A 22,299-nucleotide genomic window follows, 5' to 3' on the forward strand; every position below is an offset into this window, starting at 1 on the left:
AGAGTTTGTAAAAGTGAGTTTCCAACGTAAACTCTTTTACGTGCCCAGTTTCACAAGTCTCTTAGGGCAGTCTTTCACGACCCTAACTCCTTAGATTCATACATCTCCCATGTTTGATCTATGGTGACAGTTTAGTTTTGTGGATTCAATCCACTATTCTTTTTCACTTTGCTTATCATTATTATGCTGAAGAACGCCTTTGTCAGCTTTTACAATAATGTCAGTTTTCTTACACTGAAACTAACACCTCCTAAGACCTAATTTTACTTTCTTTACTAATAGAGTTTGCAACGACTCCCACTGTGCAAAAATTCTTTTTCACCTGGTTGTCCTTCCTAAAAGATTCCTATCTTTATTTTTGGAAGATTACTTTTATGACTTTCTTCAACTTTTACTTTCAGAGACACTTTCTTAGATACTCCAAGTATCCTAGGAACTTCTCTGTTGTTTTAGGGCGACGACATCAAATACTTATGTATTTCTAGATGAGCGGGTAAACTTCGATCATCTTCATAATCGATCTCATGTCTCGCGACATTAGTATTTTCCTTATGTGTGCTTTTGCTCATCAGGACTTCCAAATTCTGATTTTTTGCTTAACAGTGATCTATGAGAGATGGGTAGAATCTCTCTGTAAGAGTATTTCTAGTTAGACGTTTCAAAACTTATTTTGAACGAGTCTTATCATATGTTAATCTATAACTTTTTAGATTTCGATGCCCAATTTATTTATTTCTTTATTTGTTTACCCTCGTCAGGTGTCCTATTGAGTCAGTTCCTTAACTGTTTTTTCAATTCTAGTATGTTTCACATACAGGACGTGAAACTAACTTGTTTTACTCCAACTTACGCTGTTGTCGAATAAGAATCTAATCATTCTTTTCAGAAGATCAACTCTTGAATTTCTTTCATGAATGTTTAGATACCAACTCTTACTTTTGATCCTAGTGACTTTCAGCCAATTTTCAGAGTCTGTTTATGTGAGTCTTCTGAAGACCTAATGGAGTATCTGAACAATATTGTAGAACCTTCTTAACTCTTCTTAAGAAGTTAGGTGAGTTTCTCGTACTCCCATTCTGTTCTTTTGTTGCTCGGTTCGAATCAGGTTCGAATATTTTCTCCCACTTGTCTTCTTGAAGAACTCTTTTCAAGGAAGACACCATCGAGAGCAACAATCCAATTTTGTTTCGATGTTTTGTTAGGGAAAACACCCCATGTTTCTTCATTTTGAAGGAAAAACTATGTCTGACGTTATTAGACTATAAATAAAAGACTATTTTAGAATCTTTCTAAAATCCATACTAACATGGTATTCTTTCATTTTCTATAGCAGTTTTGGGTTTCTTGTGGGTATGCATCTTGTATTTAGACACTATCGTTTCGAAAGACTTGTTATGACTGAGACTATTGATCTCATCAATATTTTCAATCATTTCGATTCATTACTGGATTTAGGTTAAGTTTCTAAAACTTTTCTAAATTCGAGTACTTTAGTTGCTTCTAGTCACATTAATCATAATCTTATGTTATACATCAGTCTTAGTGATTAATTGACCTCTGTTTTGTCATAAGAGATCCTGTCAGACTAGTTAGTTCGAGCAATGTTACTCTTTCGAATTTCATGTTCATCCTAGTTGTCTGACTAGATTAGAATAACTAATTGAATCGTTCCGTGTTAATGTTTGTAAGTCGAAATGGGCACCTTTCTTAGAACATCATAAAATATCAAAACCAAATACTTTATTTCTCATAAATCCAATTTCAGAGAGATGTGTTCAAAAGAAAAAGGAAAAATTACTAATATCTTATAAAAGTAATGCCTATAGGAGACTAGAATCCTCCAGGAGCATTCTTAGCAACCACTGTTCCTCTTCTCTTGATGGGTTCGTCTCCTTTCAGTTAAATACTTTAGCTCCCACTTGCTCATGTCATTCATAATGAAATGAGCGTTAGGTATCCAATACCTTTAAGGGAAATGTATTTAATTGAATCAACTTTTAACATTTTTACCTTTGGCGGAAACCACTGTTCCGTTTTTCTTGTCTTCAAGGAATTTGGGACAGTTTCTCTTTCAATGGCCCATGCCATCACAATACAAAACACTTGGAGTCAGAAGAGGAATTTTTGGTTTTGGCAACTTGTTTGTCTTTTGTTTTGCCAAATTTCATCTTGTTCTTCTGTTTTCCATCCCTTTAAATCCTTTATCCTTCTGAACTATAAGAACTTCTTTCTTAGGTTCTGCTACTACGATATTCTCTTCGGCAGTCTGGGGCATTGCCTCTAGTTCCTTTAAAGATTTATCCCATCCATTCATATTGTAGTGCATTCTAAACTGATTAAACCCATTATGAAGGGAATGCAGGATGATATGAGTGGCGAAATCCCGGCCATGATCGCTCCAAGTCGTGCTAGTTTCTCAAAAAGACTGATCATTTTGAAAACATGTGGCCCTACAGGCTTACCATTTTCAAGGCGGCAATCTAGTATTGCCTTTGACGTCTTATACTTCTCCATTCTGGACTTCTTTTGGCACAATTCCCTAAGTTGTCCTATCATGGTTTAAGCATCCATGTGTATAAGCTTATCCTGAAGATTGGGTTCCATGGTTGCTAACATTAAGCACGTTACGGGCTCCGATTTCCACCGAAGTTTCTTTTCTTGCTCCTTCTCCTCACTAGTCGATTCTTTAGTGATTATCGGGATAAGAGTGTCCAAGACAACTACATTGTTTCGGATCTGAGGACAAGTCCTAGATTCCGTTCCCATACCTTAAAGTTATCTCCGTTCAGCTTTTCTTTCTCGATGAGCCAACGGATGTTGAGGGTTTCTTTGTTATCCTATCAAAATTCTAATTTTGCCATATTATTCAAAAATTTTATCCCTAGTTTGAATAATACGATTATAATATCCCAATTGTTTGAAGTTAAGCGTACTAGGGCACTGCCCTTAACTCCGTCGTCCTAGGTGAGTAACATCTTTACTGATCATACTCCTATGATTCTTGGTTGATTAGTTTCACACTTGAGTGTCAAACTTAATCCTTTGCCTCGAAATCCAAAACCCTTTTGCCGACTCGTTGAGTAAAACCAGTTTAGACGCGTAAACCTCTTCATAGATCTACCCGTATCGTCCCGAGGTAAAAGTTGGCACTCTGCGGAGGCAGACCCACCATCGATGAACAAGGGATCAACAGGTGTCTTATTTATGGGTAGGCTTAACCTCAAAATTCTTTTAGGGATTATTACGTATTTTATCAGGTTTGCGTTACTGTGAACTCTATCGTAACAATTTGTGACTTTTATACGTAAGTTTTTATGTGAATTCTCGTAAGGTTTTATCTAAAATCTTAGTAGAGCCTCCTAAAAGATCTTTATCTTTTAGTTTATTCTTGTTTGCCTAATGGTTCTTTTGGATTTCATCCTTGAACCACCATTGATTACTCCCACTCGAATCATGATCTCATCATCCGCTTCATCAACGACTTTTCTAGACCCTATACTCTAAGTATTATTCGGGCAAATACTCGTTTGTGCTTAGAAACAAGAATCGTTTATTTAACTAAAGACAATATTATACTACGCATTCACATATACATACAAAATATATGACAATCATAAATAAAGTATGTGACCTAGATTCGTTTTTAGGTTTTTGCTGATTTCAAAAATTGGATTTCCGTTATATCAGCATGAAAAGGGGAGTTGATGCATGACAGCCTCCGTTATGATAAAATATTCTGTTTGGAGAGGTGAGATTCCTCTCTTCAGCTCTGCTTCTCTACTCTGCTCCGCTCATTTCCTCTGCTTCTCTGCTCCTTGCTCCAGCTTTTGACTCCTTGCTGCAGCTCCTGATTCCTTGCTCCTGTTCGTCTGTTCCCGAGGGGGGAAAACCTGCAAAGCGTTCGAAAACCGCTATGACGCTCAAGACAGTCAGGGTGCTATTTGCAGTAAAAGAATGAATATTTATTGATCCTTTTGGGGGACGAGTTATGAGAACTCTGTTTTTGGGGGCGATCCTTCTGGTATGAAGAGATCTTATGTTTAGGAGAGATGGTGTGTTCGTTATCCAGAAGTCGTGTCCTTTGAAGGACGATGTGGGGGCCTATTATAGGCGAAGGTAGGCCGACTGTCCTTAGTGGCGGTGGTGAGGCAGTGGCCACCAGACCGTAATAGAAGATACCACTTTTGCGTATCTAGGGTTTCTCTTCGAGTCTATCCCGGATCTTTGATAAGTGAAAGTTCCTAAGTTCAAGGATACTTCGTTGATATCTTGCCGGAGTGATAGACTCCAAAGGAGAAGTTTCCTCCTTTAGATACGTGGAGTCCAACCGCGCTTAAGCACTTCAAGATGTGTAACCGACTGAGATCTTTCTGGAAGGTTCGGGATTAAGTCCTAAGGTTGCACCGCTGATATCTTCTCAGTTCTGGGCGTAAGATATGGGCTGAACCTGTGGAGACCCCCCTTGTTCCTTTAGAGATCGCAGGGCTGATCGATCGATCCATGCCAAGGGCATTTTGTGCAGAACTGGTTTCTTCTGGCCGACCTTCCGGTTATGGGAATGTGTGGTGGACCATCAGGGGTTTTCAGTTGTCCTGCTGCCTAGAGCCGAGCTGTTCCGAGAGACTTCTGGTCTGATCTTTGACTCTTCAGACGTTAGTCAACGTCTGGACATTTTATGCATCATCATGAGTCCCGCCACTCCTTAGTTGAAAGTAAAGAGACTAAGGAGTAGAAGTAACTCGTGTGTTTTACTTTGAAGGCCAGAAGTCGAAAGTATTACCTGTCCCAGAGCTGTATCGCGAAGCTCTTTGGGCCTTACCTGGACCAGGGTTGCTTTGTAGAGCTCTGTCTTCCTGTCAATACTCCAAGCTGATGGATGTTTATGAATTGGGGATCTTCTTCAACTAAGTATTATCTTTGCTAGGGCTGACCCAGCTGTGTTCTTACTTTGACGTGTGGTTTTTCATTCCAAGACACGTTTCGTCTTCTGCACGAGTAATTGATCTTTTCCATGCGTGATTTTGTGACGTCACAGATTTGATCCTCTGAATGTGTGCTTCCGGCGCTGATCTTTTGGATCACTTCACACGGCAACCTACTCTGCCATTCGTAGATGCGTGGAGCGTTGTGACTGGTGAACGAACCAAGTCTCCTTGAAACACGCTGAAGCCTCCTTGGTAACCGCAGTTCTTGAGTCGTTCATACTTCTTAGTCATTATTCCGTTGAGTGTTTTCGAGACGCGTCTGGTCTATTGCCTTTAATGTTTCTTATCTGCTTTTGAGAGGTCTCTTGGTTATCCCCTCTTACTATAAATAGCTTGCTCTGGCCTCCTAATTCTTCACTACCAAAAAGTTTGAAAAACATTTTAAAATTTCTTTCCTCCTGTTGTTGCTTCGTTATTTCTTCCTATATACTTCCCAAAGATTCGGGATGAGGCCTCTGTTCGAGTTCATACCAAACGTTTGCTTTGAGGAGTGTTTCTTCATAATGACCGTGATAGAAAATGGGTTCCTTCATAATGGTCGTGATAACTTCACGCTCGTTTTGTTTGAACCTGAAGGAGGGTAAGGATCGTCAGTACTTCTTCCTGCTCAGGTGCTCAGGGCGAGATTGCTGGCGCAAAGAGGGTTCTTTTGTCCTTGGTTGTCTTCTGGTCTTGACTGCGCCTCTGGAAAGGAGTGCCTGGTAGTCCTTCATCTTTTCTTCTCTCAAACTCTGTGACGATTCTTTTGCAGTCGCTCATGTTTTTTGATCTGTTTTCCTTTCCCTCGACAGTTGGGGCTTTTTTTGTAATTTCTCATGTAATAGACCCAAATGCCAGTGGTGGTTTTGGCGTCCTTTTCTGTAATTTCTTCTGTAATAGTTCCTTCTTATGAATTAATAAAGAATTACATTTTTCCTCTTTAGTTTTATGCTTCTCTTTATTTCCCTCGTTTAGGTCTGTTAGTTCCCCATGATTGCTTGCCACAACCCTTCGTTGATCACGCCCACATTATCACGGCCTTTCTGCCCTATAATAAACGTTAAGGCAAAAATAACTTTTCTAAATCTCACCATGCCTCTTTTAATGGTTAGCGGAACTCTCCCTGGTGGTAATGTTAGAGTTGCCTTCTACATGGTTCTGAACTATGATGATTTTTCCATTGAGCACTTCTGCATGGAAGTGGCTGGCGAGGGTTTTGTCGACGTCCTTCGCCTGCATGATCTTCTGGACGACAATCACCTTTCTACCCTCAGTTCCTCCAGGGCACTTTATCCTTTGGTTTATTCTTTGGCTGGTACTACCAACAGTTCCGAACCTACTCTCTTTTCTGCTATAGGTTTTCTGGTTCGTCGTCGTGGGGGTGGTCGCCTTCTGGCCGTCATGATTAGGATTTCAGTGGATATTGGCGATCCTTCGTCATCTTCTTCTTCTGGCGAATAAGAGCTCGCCGCCAGACTGTGTTTTCCTGTTTTCTTAAGTATGTAATAAAAAAGTTAATGTAATTAGCCCTATACTTACTAATGCAATTTTTCTTAGGCTTACTACGCATGCTCCGAATGATCGCTCCTGCAAAAGAAATAATTTAAGTTCTAATCTAGCATGCCCTAAGCTTACTATTTCCTTCTGCAAAATAGAACCCGAATTAGCCATGTGTAAAAAGTTTTGAATAGTGTTAGAGTTCTCAGCTCTGCCTCCGGTTGTCTATTCTAAAGCTGTCTTTGCATGACTAGTTTCACCAGGACTCCTCCTTGGACCTCCGGTTGTGGCTTTCGCTACCAGAGCTGGTTTCAATGGCTTGAGCGCAACTAGTTTTGCTAGAACTTCTCCTTATACCTCTGGTCGTGGCTTTCGCTACCAGAGCTGGTTTCGTTGGCTTGAGCGCAACTAATTTTGCTAGGACTTCTCCTTATACCTCTGGTCGTGGCTTTCGCTACCAGAGCTGGTTTCGTTGGCTTGAGCACAACTAGTTTTGGTAAGACTTCTCCTTAAACCTCTGGTCGTGGCTTTCGCTACCAGAGCTGGTTTCGCCAGCTTCAGCTCGGCTAGTTTAACTAGAACTTCTCCTTAAACCTCTGGTCGTGGCTTTCGCTACCAGAGCTGGTTTTGCCAGCTTGAGCTTGGCTAGTTCAACTAGGACTTCTCCTTAGACCTCTGGTCGTGGCTTTCGCTACTAGAGCTGGTTTTGCCAGCTTGAGCTTGGCTAGTTTAACTAGGACTTCTCCTTAGATCTCTGGTCGTAGCTTGAGCTACCAGAATTGGTTACGTCGGTGTGAGCACGACTAGTTTTCGTCGGGACTCCTCCGGTGCCCCTGGTCGTTGCCTTGGCTACCAGGGCCATCTTCCTCATTTTAAGCATGAATAGTTTCACAAGGACTTCTCCTTATACCCCCGGTCACCTTCATCGGGGCGGTAGTTTAACTTGGACTTCTCCTTGGGGATCCATAGGGACCACGTTTCACTCGAATAAAGGGTTGAGTTTAGCTATGACTCCTCCTTGTGAGGCCTCGGGTCGCAACTGTAGCTACCAGAGCTAACTCCTTTGCCGGCTTGAGTCGATCAGTGTAACTAGGACTTCTCCTTGGGACCTTGGTGAGGGGTCGGTTTTTACTCGAGCAAAGTTCAGTTTAACTAGGACTGCTCCTTAGGGCCCTCGGTTGTCGCCGTAGCTACGGAGGCTATCCTGTCCCTGATCGTGGCTTTCGCTTGGCAGGGCTGTTTAAATTAGGGCCCTTGGTCGCGGCTTTCGCTGTCAGGGCTACCTGCTCGATTCAGAGGGAGATGAGTTTAATTAGGACTCCTCCTTTTGTAGTGTTTTGTGCTAAAAAACATTTTTATTTATAAGGTAAGATATGTAGCTAGTAACGCTACTTCTTTTGCCTAATGGCTTTATTCAAAAAGGAAAGATTGTAGGGGTAATGATGACTTTAGTTTTTCAGCTCTGCATATCTGCCGTCGGGTCACCGTAGAACACTTTGTCTCCTCCAATGATGACTGGATTCACTTCTTCTCGCTCGCAGCCCTGGGCGGAGACGAGATAACATTCCCAGGCCATTTTCTGGTCTCCTCTGACCGTTCCGATGAGATTCGTTCCCGGAATTGGGAACTTCATCGTCAGGTGGTTCATGGAAATTATTGCTCCTGACTCCCTTAGGAAGTTTCTGCCCAGTATGATGTTATAGGCATACATCTTATCGACGATTACGAAGTTTAGCATTATCGCCTTTGCTGATTTTCCTTCGCCGATCAACACTGGCAGGGTTGCTATACCATCTGTTTCGACCTGATTGTCTCCGAATCCTGTCAAGCAAGATTTATAAGATTTGAGATGGCGTTCGCTTACCCCGAGTTTCTGGAAGCACGTTCGACTCATGACCTCCGTGGAGCTCCCTGTATCGACTAGAATGCGTCTTATCCTCCAGTTGGCAACTATAGCTGTTATTACCAACGGGTGTGCGTGTGGAGTTATTACCCTGACCAGATCGTCGTATATAAAGACAATGGGTGGAGTTTCCACGGATGGCTTGATTAGGAAGACCGGCTGGTTTTTTGCTTCGTTGGCGTATCTGCGTTGCTCGCCTTTAGTTGCTCCTCCGAGGGTAGGTCCTCCTGCTATGGTATTGATATTCCCAATTACTTCGGTGGGCCCCTCTAGGCTTTTGTTTGCTTTTCTAGAAATGGGGCCCTGCCCGTTGATTTCAAATCCCGATCGATTCCTGCCCTGTTTACTGGCTTTTTGTTTCGGTATTCGTAGGCTCGTTGTTCTTTATGGATGTATTTATCCAGTTCTCCTTTTCTTACCATCCCCTCAATCAGATTCTTGAGGTGCCGACAGTCGTCGGTCTTGTGGCCATAGCCTCTGTGAAAGGCACACCAAGCAGTCATATCTTTGGATCCGAATTCTCCTCGGTCGTCATTGGGTTTGGGCAGTTCATCCTTTCCTTTCGCTATCAGTACCTGCAAGATCTCCTCCATTCCTTTCATTAGGGGGGTGTACGTCGTGAAGTAAGCCCTGGGCCTCCTGCCTCGCTCTCGTTCCCTGGATAGCCTGACTTCTTCTCTTTCTCTTTTTCGGGGGCGTTCACTTTCGTACGGAATATTGGCCACCTCCTTCATCCGCGAATAATTTTCCTCAGCTCTGATGAACTATTGCAACCTTTCTATCAGATCTGAGAGGCTACCCGACTTTCTCCCCGAGATATCTTTGATTACGTCATCCGGTCTGAGCCCTCTCTGCAAGGCGACAAAAGCGACGTTTGATTCCAGGTCGGGAACCTGAACCATAAGGTTGCGAAATCTCTGCCAGTAGCTTGCTAGCGTTTCACTTTTTCCTTGTACCATGTTGAACAACTCTTCGGTGCCTCTCTTGATACTGGTGCTTCGTGAGAAAGCTTTGCAGAAAGCTTGGGCAAGCTGGTCAAAAGACTTTATTGACCCTGGGGCTAGCGCTTGGTACCATGCCTGAGCTGGCCCTTTTAGGATGGTGGCGAATACCACACACCATATATTTCGATTGGTCGTACATAAATTCATCCTCGCATGTTGATAAATACTCCTGGGTCTTCCACGCCGTGATAGTGTTCCAACGTGGGGCACTTGAAGTTTGCCGGTTTCTCGGATTCCAGTATTTCTCGGCAGAGAGGTGGCTGCCGAATTACCGTCCTTCCCCAGAGTTTGTCCTTCTCTTTTTCTCTTGTTAATTCTACTACTTGGTGTATGAGCAACTCACAGAGGGTGGGGTCGTCCACACACCCCTCGCCTATCCTATCATTCTTGGGGGTATAAGGTTCGTCTGGGTTTTGCACACCTTGTTCCCTCAAGATACTCTCAAAACGCATTTAGTCGCCTGGTTGCAGAGTTAGGGTTTCGGGTGCGTAGGTGTCCCTAGGCGAGAATAGCCTTCTCACGAACGTCTTGAGCACTTCTTTTTTTTCATTAGGTGTTGCGGCCCTCCTGGCTATCTCTGCCTTGCGGAGGCTTTCCTCCAATCGTTTTGCGTCCTCATCCCTTCGGAGGTATATAGTCTTGAGTTGTTCAAGTTCAGCCGCGAGCTCATCTGCGCTTCGAGATCTATCGGATGTCTCACGTGGAGTGTGCTCGTCTGAAGACATGTTTGCCTGAAGAGCTCAGGAAAGTAGTTAGTTTAGAAAAAGTATTGAGTAGGATTCGAGTTACCGAATGTGAGGATTTGCTGGAGAGATCCCCTCCTTCTAGCGCCAAATGTTGATGTCGAAAATTGGCTTTCCGTTATATCAGCATGAAAAGGGGAGTTGATGCATGACAGCCTCCGTTATGATAGAATATTCTGTTTGGAGAGGTGAGATTCCTCTATTCAGCTCTGCTTCTCTACTCTGCTCCGCTCCTTTGCTCTGCTTCTTTGCTCCTTGCTCCTTGCTCCAGCTCCTGATTCCTTGCTCCTGTTCGTCTGTTCTCGAGGGGGGAAAACCTGCAAAGGGTTCGAAAACCGCTTCGACGCTCAAGACAGTCAGGGTGCTCTTTGCAGTAAAAGAATGAATACTGATTGATCCTTTTGGGGGACGAGTTATGAGAACTCTGTTTTTGGGGTGGGGGGGGTGATCCTTTTGGTATGAAGAGATCTTATGTTTAAGAGAGATGGTGTGTTTGTTCTCCAGAGGTCGTGTCCTTTGAAGCACGATGTGGGGGGCCTTTTATAGGCGAAGGTAGGCCGACTGTCCTTAGTGGCAGTGGTGAGGCGGTGGCCGCCAGACCGTAATAGAAGATGCCTCTTTTGCGTATCTAGGGTTTTTCTTCGAGTCTATCTAGGATCTTTGATAAGTGAAAGTTCCTAAGTTCAAAGATACTTCGTTGATATCTTGCCGGAGTGATAGACTCTAAAGGAGAAGTTTCCTCCTTTAGATACGTGGAGTCCAACCGGGCTTAAGCACTTCAAGATTTGTAACCGACTAAGATCTTTCTAGAAGGTTCGGGATTAAGTCATTGGGTTGCGCAGCGCTGATATCTTCCCAGTTCTGGGCGTAAGATATGGGCCGAACCTGTGGAGACCCCCTTTGTTCCTTTAGAGATCACAGGGGTGATCTATCCATGCCAAGGGCATTTTGTGCAGAGCTGGTTTCTTCTAGCCGACCTCCCGGTAATGCGAATGTGTGGTGGACCATCAGGGGTTTTTAGCTGTCCTGCTGCCTTGAGCCGAGCTGTTCCGAGAGAATTCTGGTCTGATCTTTGACTCTTCAGACGTTGGTCAAGGTCTGGACATTTTATGCATCATCAGTTTTGTTATGTTCCTTATAGCTAATTGTGGGATTTTGTGACAAATCTTCGTCTAATGGGCTTTCTAAGTCTATTTTCGTAAAATTTGGACTAATGGCCCATTTAGTTTCTTCCTTTATGATTTGTAAAATCAAACTCGGATAGCCCAGGTCAATGTCGGAAAAATAATGTTGCATAATCGGAAGAAAAAGTAAGAAAATCTCCCACTCGAGTCAAGGCCCAATGGGCCCAAGTCAAACTCGAGAACACTCAAGTCAAACTTGGTCAAAAGTCCCTTTGACTAGCTGCTGTTTTTGCACTATTCACCACCCAAAATCCATGATTTTGAAACCCGTTTTTCAAAAAATTTGATCCGTTAGAGCCGTTTTCGAAAACCCTTTTCAAAAAAATAAAATTTTAACGATTTTATGCATTGAAACCCTTTCAAATACATGTTTGATTGTGTTTTAAACTTTTCAAACTAATCAAAGTTTTGCCCAAATCTCAATTCAAACAATTCTATCTATCAATCTTAAGTTCGAATCTAATTCGTTCTAGCCAAAGATAGTTTCATGCAAACGACTTGTGATGCCACTGTTGGGTTTTACATGTATCTAATACATCCCTAATCATGTTACTAGTATTGGTAGCGGAATCTGAATCATCATATGATTAACACTAAGTTTTCCAAGATCTATACATGAACTAATCAATGAACTACAATGAAGAAGATTACCTTTATTCGCTTTCCCACGAACTAAATTCCGACCAGTATTCGGAAGATAAATAGCTTCAAGTGTAGCTCGTCTACTAGAGACACCGAATTGTATAACTCGATTTCCCTTCTTTCAGTCAGCTAGGACCTTCTTGAAGGTTGAGATGAAGAACTGCGTCTTCTAGACTTGATAGATAGAATGAAAACTTTTTCTCTAAAATCCTCTCTCTCCAATAGTTGTCTGAAGAGAGTGATTTCCTTATCAGAAATTTCCACACCTTTTCTGAACTCATAATGGGGCTTTATATAGGCATTACCTTAGTCGAGTCCCACTCAAATAAGGAATCCTAAAAGTCCCTTAGAAAAGATAAGTACTAGTTAGTGTTAAACTAACTGGGACTCTTAATATGTGGAAAACCCTAATTAGGGTTTCCGAATGGTGTGGCCGGCTAGAGTAGCCCTTAATGGGCTTACTCTGCCCGGCCCACCCTTTTATTAAGGCCGCCTAGGGATCTCCCCTTAAGGGAATCCCTTATTGCCCCCTTAAAGTGGGGTTTTGTCTTTTCCAAACTTCTCTTTCGAGCCCGATTCTTTCTATCTCTTAGACTGGATCATATCCATCTATATCTTAGTTCCCATTAGTCTATTCTCACTGTTCAAGTTACTAATTCTTATGTGTAACCCATTGTAGGATCCGGTCTATGTTAGTCGCGGATAACCGAAGCGATCCGACAATCGTAAGCGGCTTCTAGCTAAGCATTATGACTCCTAATTGAATCGGATTGCTTGATCTTCCAATAAAGCCATCATTATCCTATGAGTCAAATCATACGCATTGCCATCTTGGTCGAAGGACTTTCCTTCGGAAGGACATACCTTCAGACTACAAGGACATATATCCTTCACAAGTGTTAATAAATATTCTCTTTCTTAAGTGTCAAAATAGAGACACTCTAATATTTGGTTGTCTCCAATGGAGATCTCTAATATACCTCTACTTAACGCACATGTCACTTTTCAATTCAATAGATAAACAGTAGTTAAAAGGCAAAAGTTTATATTGGTTAGAATTTTAAAGTGACACTTAGAGAGTCTCAAGGAGACACCTTTTTTTTTTGTTGGTAAAAATAGGACTCAACCTATTAGTTTATTCATTCATCGTTGGGTGAACAAGAGATAGCCTATCACTTTGGATTTTAAAGTGACACTTAGAGAGTCTCAAGAAGACACTCTAAAAAAGGACTCTAATTTTAGAGTGTCTCTCTAGAGAGTCTCCATTAATAAATGTTCCACATCATCATAGAGTGTCTAGTAGAGTGTCATATTGGAGAGGGTTTTTGTAACGAAATCTCTATAAATCCTATGTGGCACTCTAAAATTTAGAGTTTGATGGTCCCATTTGAGATGCATTTAGGAAAACAAAATCTTAGCTAAGAGCATCTTCAATGAGACACTCTAACAAAAATTCTAAAGTCTAGTTGTCAAGTGTCGAATAAAGATTCTCTTTCCTAAGTGTCAATATAGAGACACTTTAATTTTTTTAGGTCTCCAATGGAGATCTCTAAAGGGGTATTTAGCGATATCTCATCCCTAATGTCCAATTAGGGATATCCCTTTTTTAATTGGATATTAGGGAAATCCCCTTTTTTGTACTTCAAAGTTATACCTCTTCCATGTTATGCTTCTAAACGTATTTTCGTTTTCACAGTTTTTTCTATTATCCATCTTTTTTTAATTTACCAACAACATTTATCGAAAATTTAAAATTTATAAATCACAACAATTCGAAATAAAAATCGTAAATTTAAAAAAAAGAAAATTTCCCATTTGGTTTTTTTCTTTTACGTTAAGATTGATGTATGTAACCCATTTGAAGAAAAATTGAAATTATGAATCGAACAAGAAATAAAAAAGTTAAAATGAAATTACTCTATGAACTTGCAAAATTCTTAGAACGGGCGAAATTAGAGTGTTACGTTAGTCGTGAATTTACAAACTAGATAGAAAAATTCACGAGAAGACAAAGTTAGAGTGTTATGTCAGTCATAGTGATATGAAAGGGAAGAAAAGAAAATACAATATGTCGATCGTTGCGATTTATCAATTTTAAATTTTTGATAAATGTTGTTGGTAAATTAAAAAAAGATGGATAAGAGAAAAAAAAAAACTATTAGAAACGAAAATACGTTGATAAGCATAACTTCGAAGAGGTATAGGAGATCGAAGAAAAGAAAAAGAAACAATAAGAATAAAGGTATTTTTGTACTTTTAAGTACAAAAAAAGGGTTTCCCTAACATCAAATTAAAAAAGGGTTTCCCTAATTGGACATTAAGGATGATGGGGTATCGCTAAATACCCCATCTCTAAAATATCTCTACTTAACATACATGTCACCCTTAAATTGAATATGAAAAAAGTAGTCGAAAATAAAAAGTTTCTATTAGTTTAAATTTTAAAGTGACCTGAGTCTCAATAAGACACTCTAGTTTTAGAGTTTCTCTCTCTAGACACTCTCTAATAAATATGTCCACCTTATAATAGAGTGTCTAATAATGTGTCCCATTAGATTTTAAAAAACAAAAACAAAGTGTCCCATTTTTTAACAAAAACTCTAAAAGTCATATATGACACTCTAAATATTAGAGACTGCGTGTCCCATTGGAGATGCTCTACCGATTCATAAAAAGATGTAGAATTTTTGCGAAGTATCCTGACCACGATGCTAAAGTCCTAATCATACGTGATTGTCGTCCCACCCATAGTGGGTCCAAAATTCTCATTCCCCCATGTTCAAATTATGAAACTGTTTGTACTAATTAGACAAATTTCCCCACATGGGTCTAGCTGGAAAAACCAAACAGCCCCTTATTTAAAATTAGTTTCAACGTTCTGATTTATTAGTATCTTAATTGAATTTGAATATTTATTTAGAAAAACTAATGAGTTTTAGTGGTAAATGTGAAATGGTTAGGTTTTAAAAGATTCTTTTAAAACTAAAACCAATTCGACAATTCGTGAAGAGAAATATGATTAGGTTTTTTTTTTAGTTAGCCAAGAAACTCTCACCTGCTCATGGGTTCTCTCTGCCATTTTGTCTTTTTTGGTAAATGAGCTTTATAGCAGATGAAATAAAAAGCTTCATTTTGAATCATTCCCAATTTCAAAGGGTATATTTCTCTTCTTTCTTTTTGTTTCTCTATGTCTTAAAGTTCAATTCTCTGAGAAGTTTCTGTTTATCCTTTTCTATAGTAAGTTGACATTTTTGGCATTAAGAGTGATTTAGAAGATTGAGGTTTTGTTAAACTTGAAAAGGTTACATCCCCAATTTGGGTTTTCTTTTTTCAGGTTTTCATGGATAAAGTGGGGTTTGGTTGAAACTGAAGAATAAGGTAAGGTGGTTGGTTTTAGCCTCAATTTGGTGGTTTTACTAACTGGGTCTTCAGCATTTTTTCAGAAGTGTTAGGGATTTGAAGATTCCTTGGATTTTGGTTGTTTACAAGTGAGCTGGTAAGTGGTTAGGAGATAAACTTGTTGGATTCTATTTGGGAGATGAAATTTGATTGATCTATAGGATTTCTGAGATGGTTAAGAACTAGGTTTGTCTGGGATGCTCTAGAATTTCAAGATGTGCTTTAACTGTTAATGTGACATTTGAGTTTCATAGATTTTTCTCATTCTTACGATCTTCTTCCAATTTAGCACCAAAATTTGTAAATCTTCAGTTTCAAAATGGCTTCTGTGAAGCTCGGATCCAAGACTGATGCATTCCAGAGAGAAGGGCAAGCATGGTAAGTTACTTGAGTTTTGCATTCCCTTTTTCATTGATGACCACTTTGATTTGTTATGAAATGTAAATTATGTCTATGCTTTTCAGCATTTTCCTGAAAACTATTATGGTTCAAGTTGCTATTATAAATTTGGTGATGGGAAAAAATGAACCGGTCGGAACAACCGATATGTTTCTTTTTGGCCAATCCCTACCGGATTAGTTTGAAGCCAGCTTGAATATTTGGGAACCGAGCCTACGGATCCTATGTAATATTAGGATAGAATGATATATTTAGTAGTCCATAATATAGAGTAATTACATGGCCAATTTCAAGGCTCATTGACATGATCTAAGGGTAATAATTTGAAATCCAATCTAGACAGAAAATAATCATTTCCAAGATTGAAACCGTTTAAGAACTTGTACAATTGAATTCTTTCATTTCTTATGATCAATATAAAGTATAAATATAAATATTATCATGTAATATTAAATGAATATGATATATATTGCTAGAAGGATTGAAATATGCCATTAGACAATGTTCATATGGACTACCCATGAAATTCAAGTTAAATGCTGTAATAGGTTAAACCGATCAACAAAACCAAATGAAGCAAACACTTAGTTGGATCGGCTCGGAATGAGAAAAAATAGTCAGTTACTGACCGCCGACCACCCCTAAATTTAATCCTGTTGAACCAAAAGTTGGTTAGGAAGATACTTTCTCTTTTTCTTTTCCTTTTATATATTGCGTCTTAGAGATCACTTTTCCCATCCTTCACATCTTTCTAAACTACCTACAACAGTTGAAAACTGTTTCTAACGTTCTACAAATAAGAATGCTATTCTTATTATACATCAGTTTGATTCTTAGCTTCTGTTACTAGATATGCATTCACCTGGGATAGTATTTACAAAAGGGTGGGTTGCTCTTACTCTCTTCATGTGGACATCTCATTTTGGAAAAATTTGTAGGTTTTGTACCACTGGTCTTCCAAGTGATGTCGTTGTTGAAGTTGGAGAAATGTTATTTCATCTTCACAAGGTTAGTTTCTTCTTATCAAATTGAAACTTCTTTTATTATCGTTTTCTCCATGACATTCAAGAATGTAGTTTATTGCACTGCTAAAATGATTATAACTAATTGAAGAATTCGGCTAGATTTGGCTAAACCTTACATTTTTGTAAATGTTTCGACTGTGCATGCATGAAAAAGAAATTATTAACCCAGATTCTTCTAAAATTCTAACAACTCGTAACTGAGGGACCTAGGCCCCTCTGGACACCTTAGCGTCACAAGATGGCTGAGCCTTTCTTTTACATTTAAACCTTTTAAGCTTTTCGTTGCATACTTTAGTCTGTGCTATTAGGGTCGACGTTCGTACGACCGTAATCTTTTGTACAGTTCTCTTCCCGTAATTAATTCAAACTGTTCAAACAAAAAAGATATGGACAAACCTTTGAAGAGGCAGAACAAAAGAAAGGGAATTGTGAAAGTATTACTTTTTGAATAACAGAAGAGTAGTGGACATCACCCAATTGTACTTAGTTTACTAAGAATACCATCGCGATCAGACCAAATAGAGCAAGTGTAAAACAACTATGCGGACTGAAAAGCAAAATAAGTTGAACTGATGTGAATTCAATTAGGACTCGCGTGGGCCCTAATAGCGGACCTCGTCCTTCCATTTTATTTAATTTAGAAATAGTTGTTATTAATTTCTTTTCAAGTAGAATAGGTCCCTAATTTAAGTTGAATTGGTTTTAGAAATTCATTATGTTCAGGAAAGTACTCCATTATAAAGAAGGGCTTAGAGAGTTTGTTTGTAGATAGTGGTGAAGAGTTCAATTTTTTTTTTATTGGAGTTTCGTAAAATGTTTATTATTCAGCAAAATCAGTTTATTTAGTTAAAATTCATATTGGTTCTAGTTTGAGGATTAAAAAAACATTATGTTTAAACCTCCGTATTTGCTTTGCATATGTGTTTACATCAAATTGGTACCATAATTTTTTATTTTGAGAAGACTATTGTTCCAAAGGGAACTTCGGGAATATGTGAAGCTCCCGTCAGCAATCTTATGAATTCTGTAAACGGAATGAAGGAAAATGGTAGCGAATTTGAAGACAAGCTTTGAAGAAATTAAACAACTAAATTCGGAGAGATGCAAAAAACAGATGGCAACTAGAATGATGTTACATAGATAGGAGAAAGCGTTAAAATGCAAGAATTTGTTGTTCTCTTTTAGCTTATTTACTATGATGTGTTAGTTGTTTCTGTCATCCAAATATATTTATTGCATATGTTTTATAATTATATGTGATATTTAAGAAATTTTATCACATATAATGTATCTATCATCTGTTGCAGTTTCCATTGCTTTCGCGGAGTGGGGTTCTAGCAAGATTGATAACAGAAGCATCCCATGAAGGAGAAGAGGGTTGTGTTTTCAAACTACCTGACATTCCTGGTGGGGCAAAAGCCTTTGAACTTGTTGCAAAGTTCTGCTATGGTGTAAAACTAGAATTCAGTGCCTCAAATGTTGTATACACCCGATGTGCTGCCGAGCATCTTGAAATGACAGAAGAGTATGTGGAGGGAAATCTGATAGCACAATCAGAATTGTTCCTCAATCAAGTTATCCTCCGAACTTGGAAAGACAGTCTGAAGGCACTTCAGACCTGTGAGGACTTGCTTCCTCATGCCGACGATCTGAACATTGTAAAGAGGTGCATCGAGTCACTTGCTATGAAAGCCTCGACTGATCCAAAACTATTTGGGTGGCCCATGGTGGAACATGGTGGGCCCATGCAGAGTCCTGGTGGTAGTTTGTTATGGAATGGAATTAGCACAGGAGCGAGGCCTAGAAATGTAAACCCAGATTGGTGGTATGAGGATGTATCAAATTTAAGTCTGCCCATGTACAAGAAACTTATCTCCACAATGGAAGCTCGTGGTATGAAGCAAGAAATAATTGCTGGATCCCTAACTTCATATGCGAACAGATATCTTCCTGGTTTAAATAGACACCAGTTAACGAAAGAATCTAACTCTCGTGTATTGGGGACCCCACTATCTGAGCAAGAACAAAAGTTCCTCCTTGAAGAGGTTGATCGATTACTTCCAATGCAGAAGGACTTAACCTCAACAAAATTCCTCTTTGGGTTGCTCCGTACAGCTTTAATTGTTCGTGCAAATCCCTCTTGCATATCAAATTTGGAGATTAGGATAGGGATGCAATTGGACGAAGCAACCTTAGAAGATCTCTTGATGCCAAGTTTTTCTTATTCTATGGAGACCCTTTATAATGTTGAGTGTGTGCAACGAATTCTCGAGCATTTTCTGGTGATGGATCAAGAAACAGGCGGGGCTTCTCCATGCTCAGTAGATGGTGGTCAGTTAATGGGATCACCTTCTTTGACACCAATCACAATGGTGGCTAAACTTATCGATGGATACCTTGCTGAGGTAGCCCCTGATGTTAACCTGAAACTTCCCAAGTTTCAATCATTGGCTGCAGCTGTTCCTGAGTATGCAAGGCCGCTTGATGACGGACTCTATCGTGCAATTGACATTTATCTAAAGGTACTCAGTTAACTCCTTTTGTTGAATTTATGGTAAACACTAAGAGGCCATTTAGTTTACTCAGAGACTTCACTCTCACTATTTATGTCTAGTGGTATCTTTCACCCATAAAAGAGTTCATGAATATGTTTATGCAACTATAGTTGCTGAGTTTGTGGACATTCAACCAAACCAATCGGAATGTATATATATATATATAGGGAGTAAAACTTAATTTCCCAATGTTTCTCAATTGGCAGGCACACCCGTGGCTGACAGACTCCGAGAAGGAACAACTCTGCAAACTAATGGACTGCCAAAAGCTGTCTTTAGAAGCTTGCACTCATGCTGCACAAAACGAGAGGCTTCCCCTCAGAGTAATAGTTCAAGTCCTGTTTTTCGAGCAACTTCAGCTTAGAACTTCAATTGCTGGCTGTTTCTTAGTCTCTGAAAATCTTGATGGATCAAGACAGTTAAGGAGTGGATTAGCAGGCTCAAATGATGGTGGTGGCTGGGCGACAACAGTAAGAGAAAATCAGGTTTTGAAGGTCGGAATGGATAATATGAGAAGTCGAGTATCTGAACTAGAGAAAGAATGTTCTAGTATGAAGCAAGAGATAGAGAAATTGGGTAATGGAAAGAGTTCTTCTAGTGCATGGGGTACTGTATCAAAGAAATTTGGCTTCAAGCTTAAATCACAGATGTGCAGTGCTCAAGAAGGATCTGTAAGTAACCAGAACAAGGAAGAAAAGTCCAAGGACAGGCAAGGGAAGCAAAAGAAGAAGATCGCCACGGATTAGTAACTAATCTTTCTTTCTTTTGCTTTAATTTCTTATTTTAGTTAATGAAGTTGTCAAATTTATTTGTTATTTTTTAGTGTGTTTTCGGGGGTAACGCCTTTATATTTGTATCTTTTGATGAAAATGAGATAATACCTTGTTTCTTTTTTAATTAACAAAAATGTTTAAGTAACAAAAATGTTATATCTTAAGTTTAAAATATTATCTCTAATTATCAATTAGGTCATTTTGTGTTCAATTATTTTACTGCAAAAACACTCTATTGACTTAAAATCTGAGTTTTTTTTAGGTTCTGTCCCTCAAAGTACAAGGAGAGGTTCATCGTCGGGATTGTTGATTCTTCATTTTTTGAGTGATGTCCTGACAACCACATTTGGACGCCATCAGTTTGGTGTTAGAATAAGGGCGTGGCTCCAGCAAAATCTTTAACCAATCGACACCTTGAACCTTAAAACCCAGGTTCTTCGCGAAATCTATCAGTTCACAACCAATTACCTTGAGCTCCTCATATCTATAGAAGAGGATTTAGTGGCAAAAGTCGCATGCTTGAAGGAGGAAAAGAAGCCTGACGCAGAAACACATGCTACTCATGCACTCTACTTCTAGAAGTGCAGGAAAAATAGACAAAATGAGGAAGTTCAAAGAACCAAAAAAAAGAAGAAGGGAATCCTTCCAATCCCTTGCCAAAAATCTATTCGCCACTCCAGCGGGTAAATTTACTACTTTTATCGGGAACGATAAGAATCTAGAGGATATAGATAAGTGATGGCTGAAATCGAACGAAGAAGTCGAGAAAAGAAAGAAAGAAACAAGGATGAAAGAGTTGGAAAGAATTCAAAGAAAACATAAGGAAGCCACTCATGTGGCCGAATAGGAAGGAAGAAGGATTCCATCAATCACGGTGCTAAAAATCAACTCAGAGAAGAGGGGACCTTGTGTTGGAAAAAAACGGGCACTTAGGCGCAGTGGAAACAAGAGTTTTTCCCCCTTTGTGTTAGTTACGAGGATAATACAGAAGAATATGTGGGAGCAATAAACAAAGAACGGAAAGTAAATAAGACAACGATTTTAACTTGGAAAACCTCCTCAACGTGAGAAGTAAAAACCACGGGACTCGTAGTCCAACAAAATCAACTATAATAAGCAAAGTAGTTACAGACTACGTCCACCCGAGTTTCAGACCCTTCCCAAAAGAATCAATCTCAAACACGAAGAAACACGGAGAAACCGTCACAAGAAAGAACAAAACAGCCCAGAAATTTACAGTCCAAAACGACCCTAAATTCACTAGGATTTCGGTGATCAATCAACGATCCCTCCGTACAAATACTAGAAGAATATGTCAAGAAAAGTTCTGCCAAATTTCAGCTCAATTGGAGAAGAACTCACCGTCGGATTTTCTGAACAACGAAGACTGCACGTGCTGAAAAAGTTCTGCCCCGCTCTTCTCGGCAACCTCCTTCCCTCCCTTCTTCTCTTGTGCGTTTGTAGTTGTGTTGCCCCCTTTGGTGCTCCTCACACACATCTAAATTAGGTTAAGGTAGTATTTATAGACTCCCCCTTAATCCTAATTCCACCGTCATAAGTAACCGACCCAAAGAAACTCGACTCGGCCCGGGTTTGGTTTCCTAATCCAAACCCAACTAGGTTTCCCCACTAGGAGGAAAACCCAACAAACTCCCCCTCCGACTAGGTGAGAGAAACAGCTAGCTCCCATTTTCCTCGATTTTCCTGAACAACCAGCCCCGCTATCCCCTCGAAGATATTTCAAACCTAGCAATTTTTTCATCGTATACATCTTATTGTTTCCTGTCTTCCAAGCAAATAATTGCTCCAGCTCCAACCACAACGAACGAGCATTAGTCTCATTCTCAATATCACGCAACACATTATCATTTATCCATTGCCTCATCAAACCACACACTTGGCAATGTAGCAATGCCCACTGATCTTCAGTCGCCCGCTGATCTTCAGTCTTTTCATCGGGTTTCTTCTCATGAAATACCGGAGCGTGAAATTCCGTCACAAAGAGCAAGTCTTCCATCTTACCCTTCCATAGATGATAATTAACACCATTCAAACTAATCATTCTACCCATATTTTCCATCACTAACACAAACAAACCAATAACCAAAGTTATCACAATCCAAAGAACTCTCTGACCTGGAGCTCTGATACCATTTGTTGGGAAAAACGGGCACTTAGGCGCAGCGGAAACAAGAGTTTTTCTCCCTTTGT

General features: G+C 39.8%; 2 protein-coding genes across 7 annotated transcripts; one reads left to right on the forward strand and one right to left on the reverse strand.

Moving 5' to 3' along the window:
• Positions 1–7,917: 7,917 nt before the first annotated feature.
• LOC147548757 (uncharacterized) lies at positions 7,918–8,957 on the reverse strand. Its single transcript, XM_086668110.1, has 2 exons — positions 8,784–8,957; positions 7,918–8,667 (listed from the first exon to the last, which is right to left on the reverse strand). Exons 1-2 carry the CDS (start codon positions 8,955–8,957, stop codon positions 7,918–7,920), a joined length of 924 nt encoding a protein of 307 aa, XP_086524236.1.
• A 5,991-nt stretch (positions 8,958–14,948) lies between these two features.
• LOC147548758 (BTB/POZ domain-containing protein At1g30440-like) lies at positions 14,949–20,239 on the forward strand. 6 transcript variants are annotated; one of them, XM_086665142.1, is made up of 6 exons: positions 14,949–15,093; positions 15,272–15,433; positions 15,626–15,714; positions 16,674–16,743; positions 18,068–19,282; positions 19,522–20,239. In XM_086665142.1, the coding sequence occupies exons 3-6, from the start codon at positions 15,656–15,658 to the stop codon at positions 20,059–20,061; spliced, it is 1,884 nt and encodes a 627-aa protein (XP_086521268.1). In that variant the 5' UTR covers positions 14,949–15,093; positions 15,272–15,433; positions 15,626–15,655; the 3' UTR covers positions 20,062–20,239. The 6 variants fall into 6 exon arrangements, with proteins under 6 accessions (XP_086521268.1, XP_086521271.1, XP_086521267.1 ...); XM_086665145.1 differs by having other exon boundaries at positions 15,649–15,714; positions 16,674–16,864; positions 17,607–19,282; XM_086665141.1 differs by having other exon boundaries at positions 15,649–15,714.
• The last annotated feature ends 2,060 nt before the right edge of the window (positions 20,240–22,299 follow it).

Source organism: Eschscholzia californica, unplaced genomic scaffold (assembly GCF_041429995.1).
Source record: "Eschscholzia californica isolate CP2 unplaced genomic scaffold, dmEscCali1.0.p SCAF_3, whole genome shotgun sequence".
Taxonomy (NCBI): domain Eukaryota; kingdom Viridiplantae; phylum Streptophyta; class Magnoliopsida; order Ranunculales; family Papaveraceae; genus Eschscholzia; species Eschscholzia californica.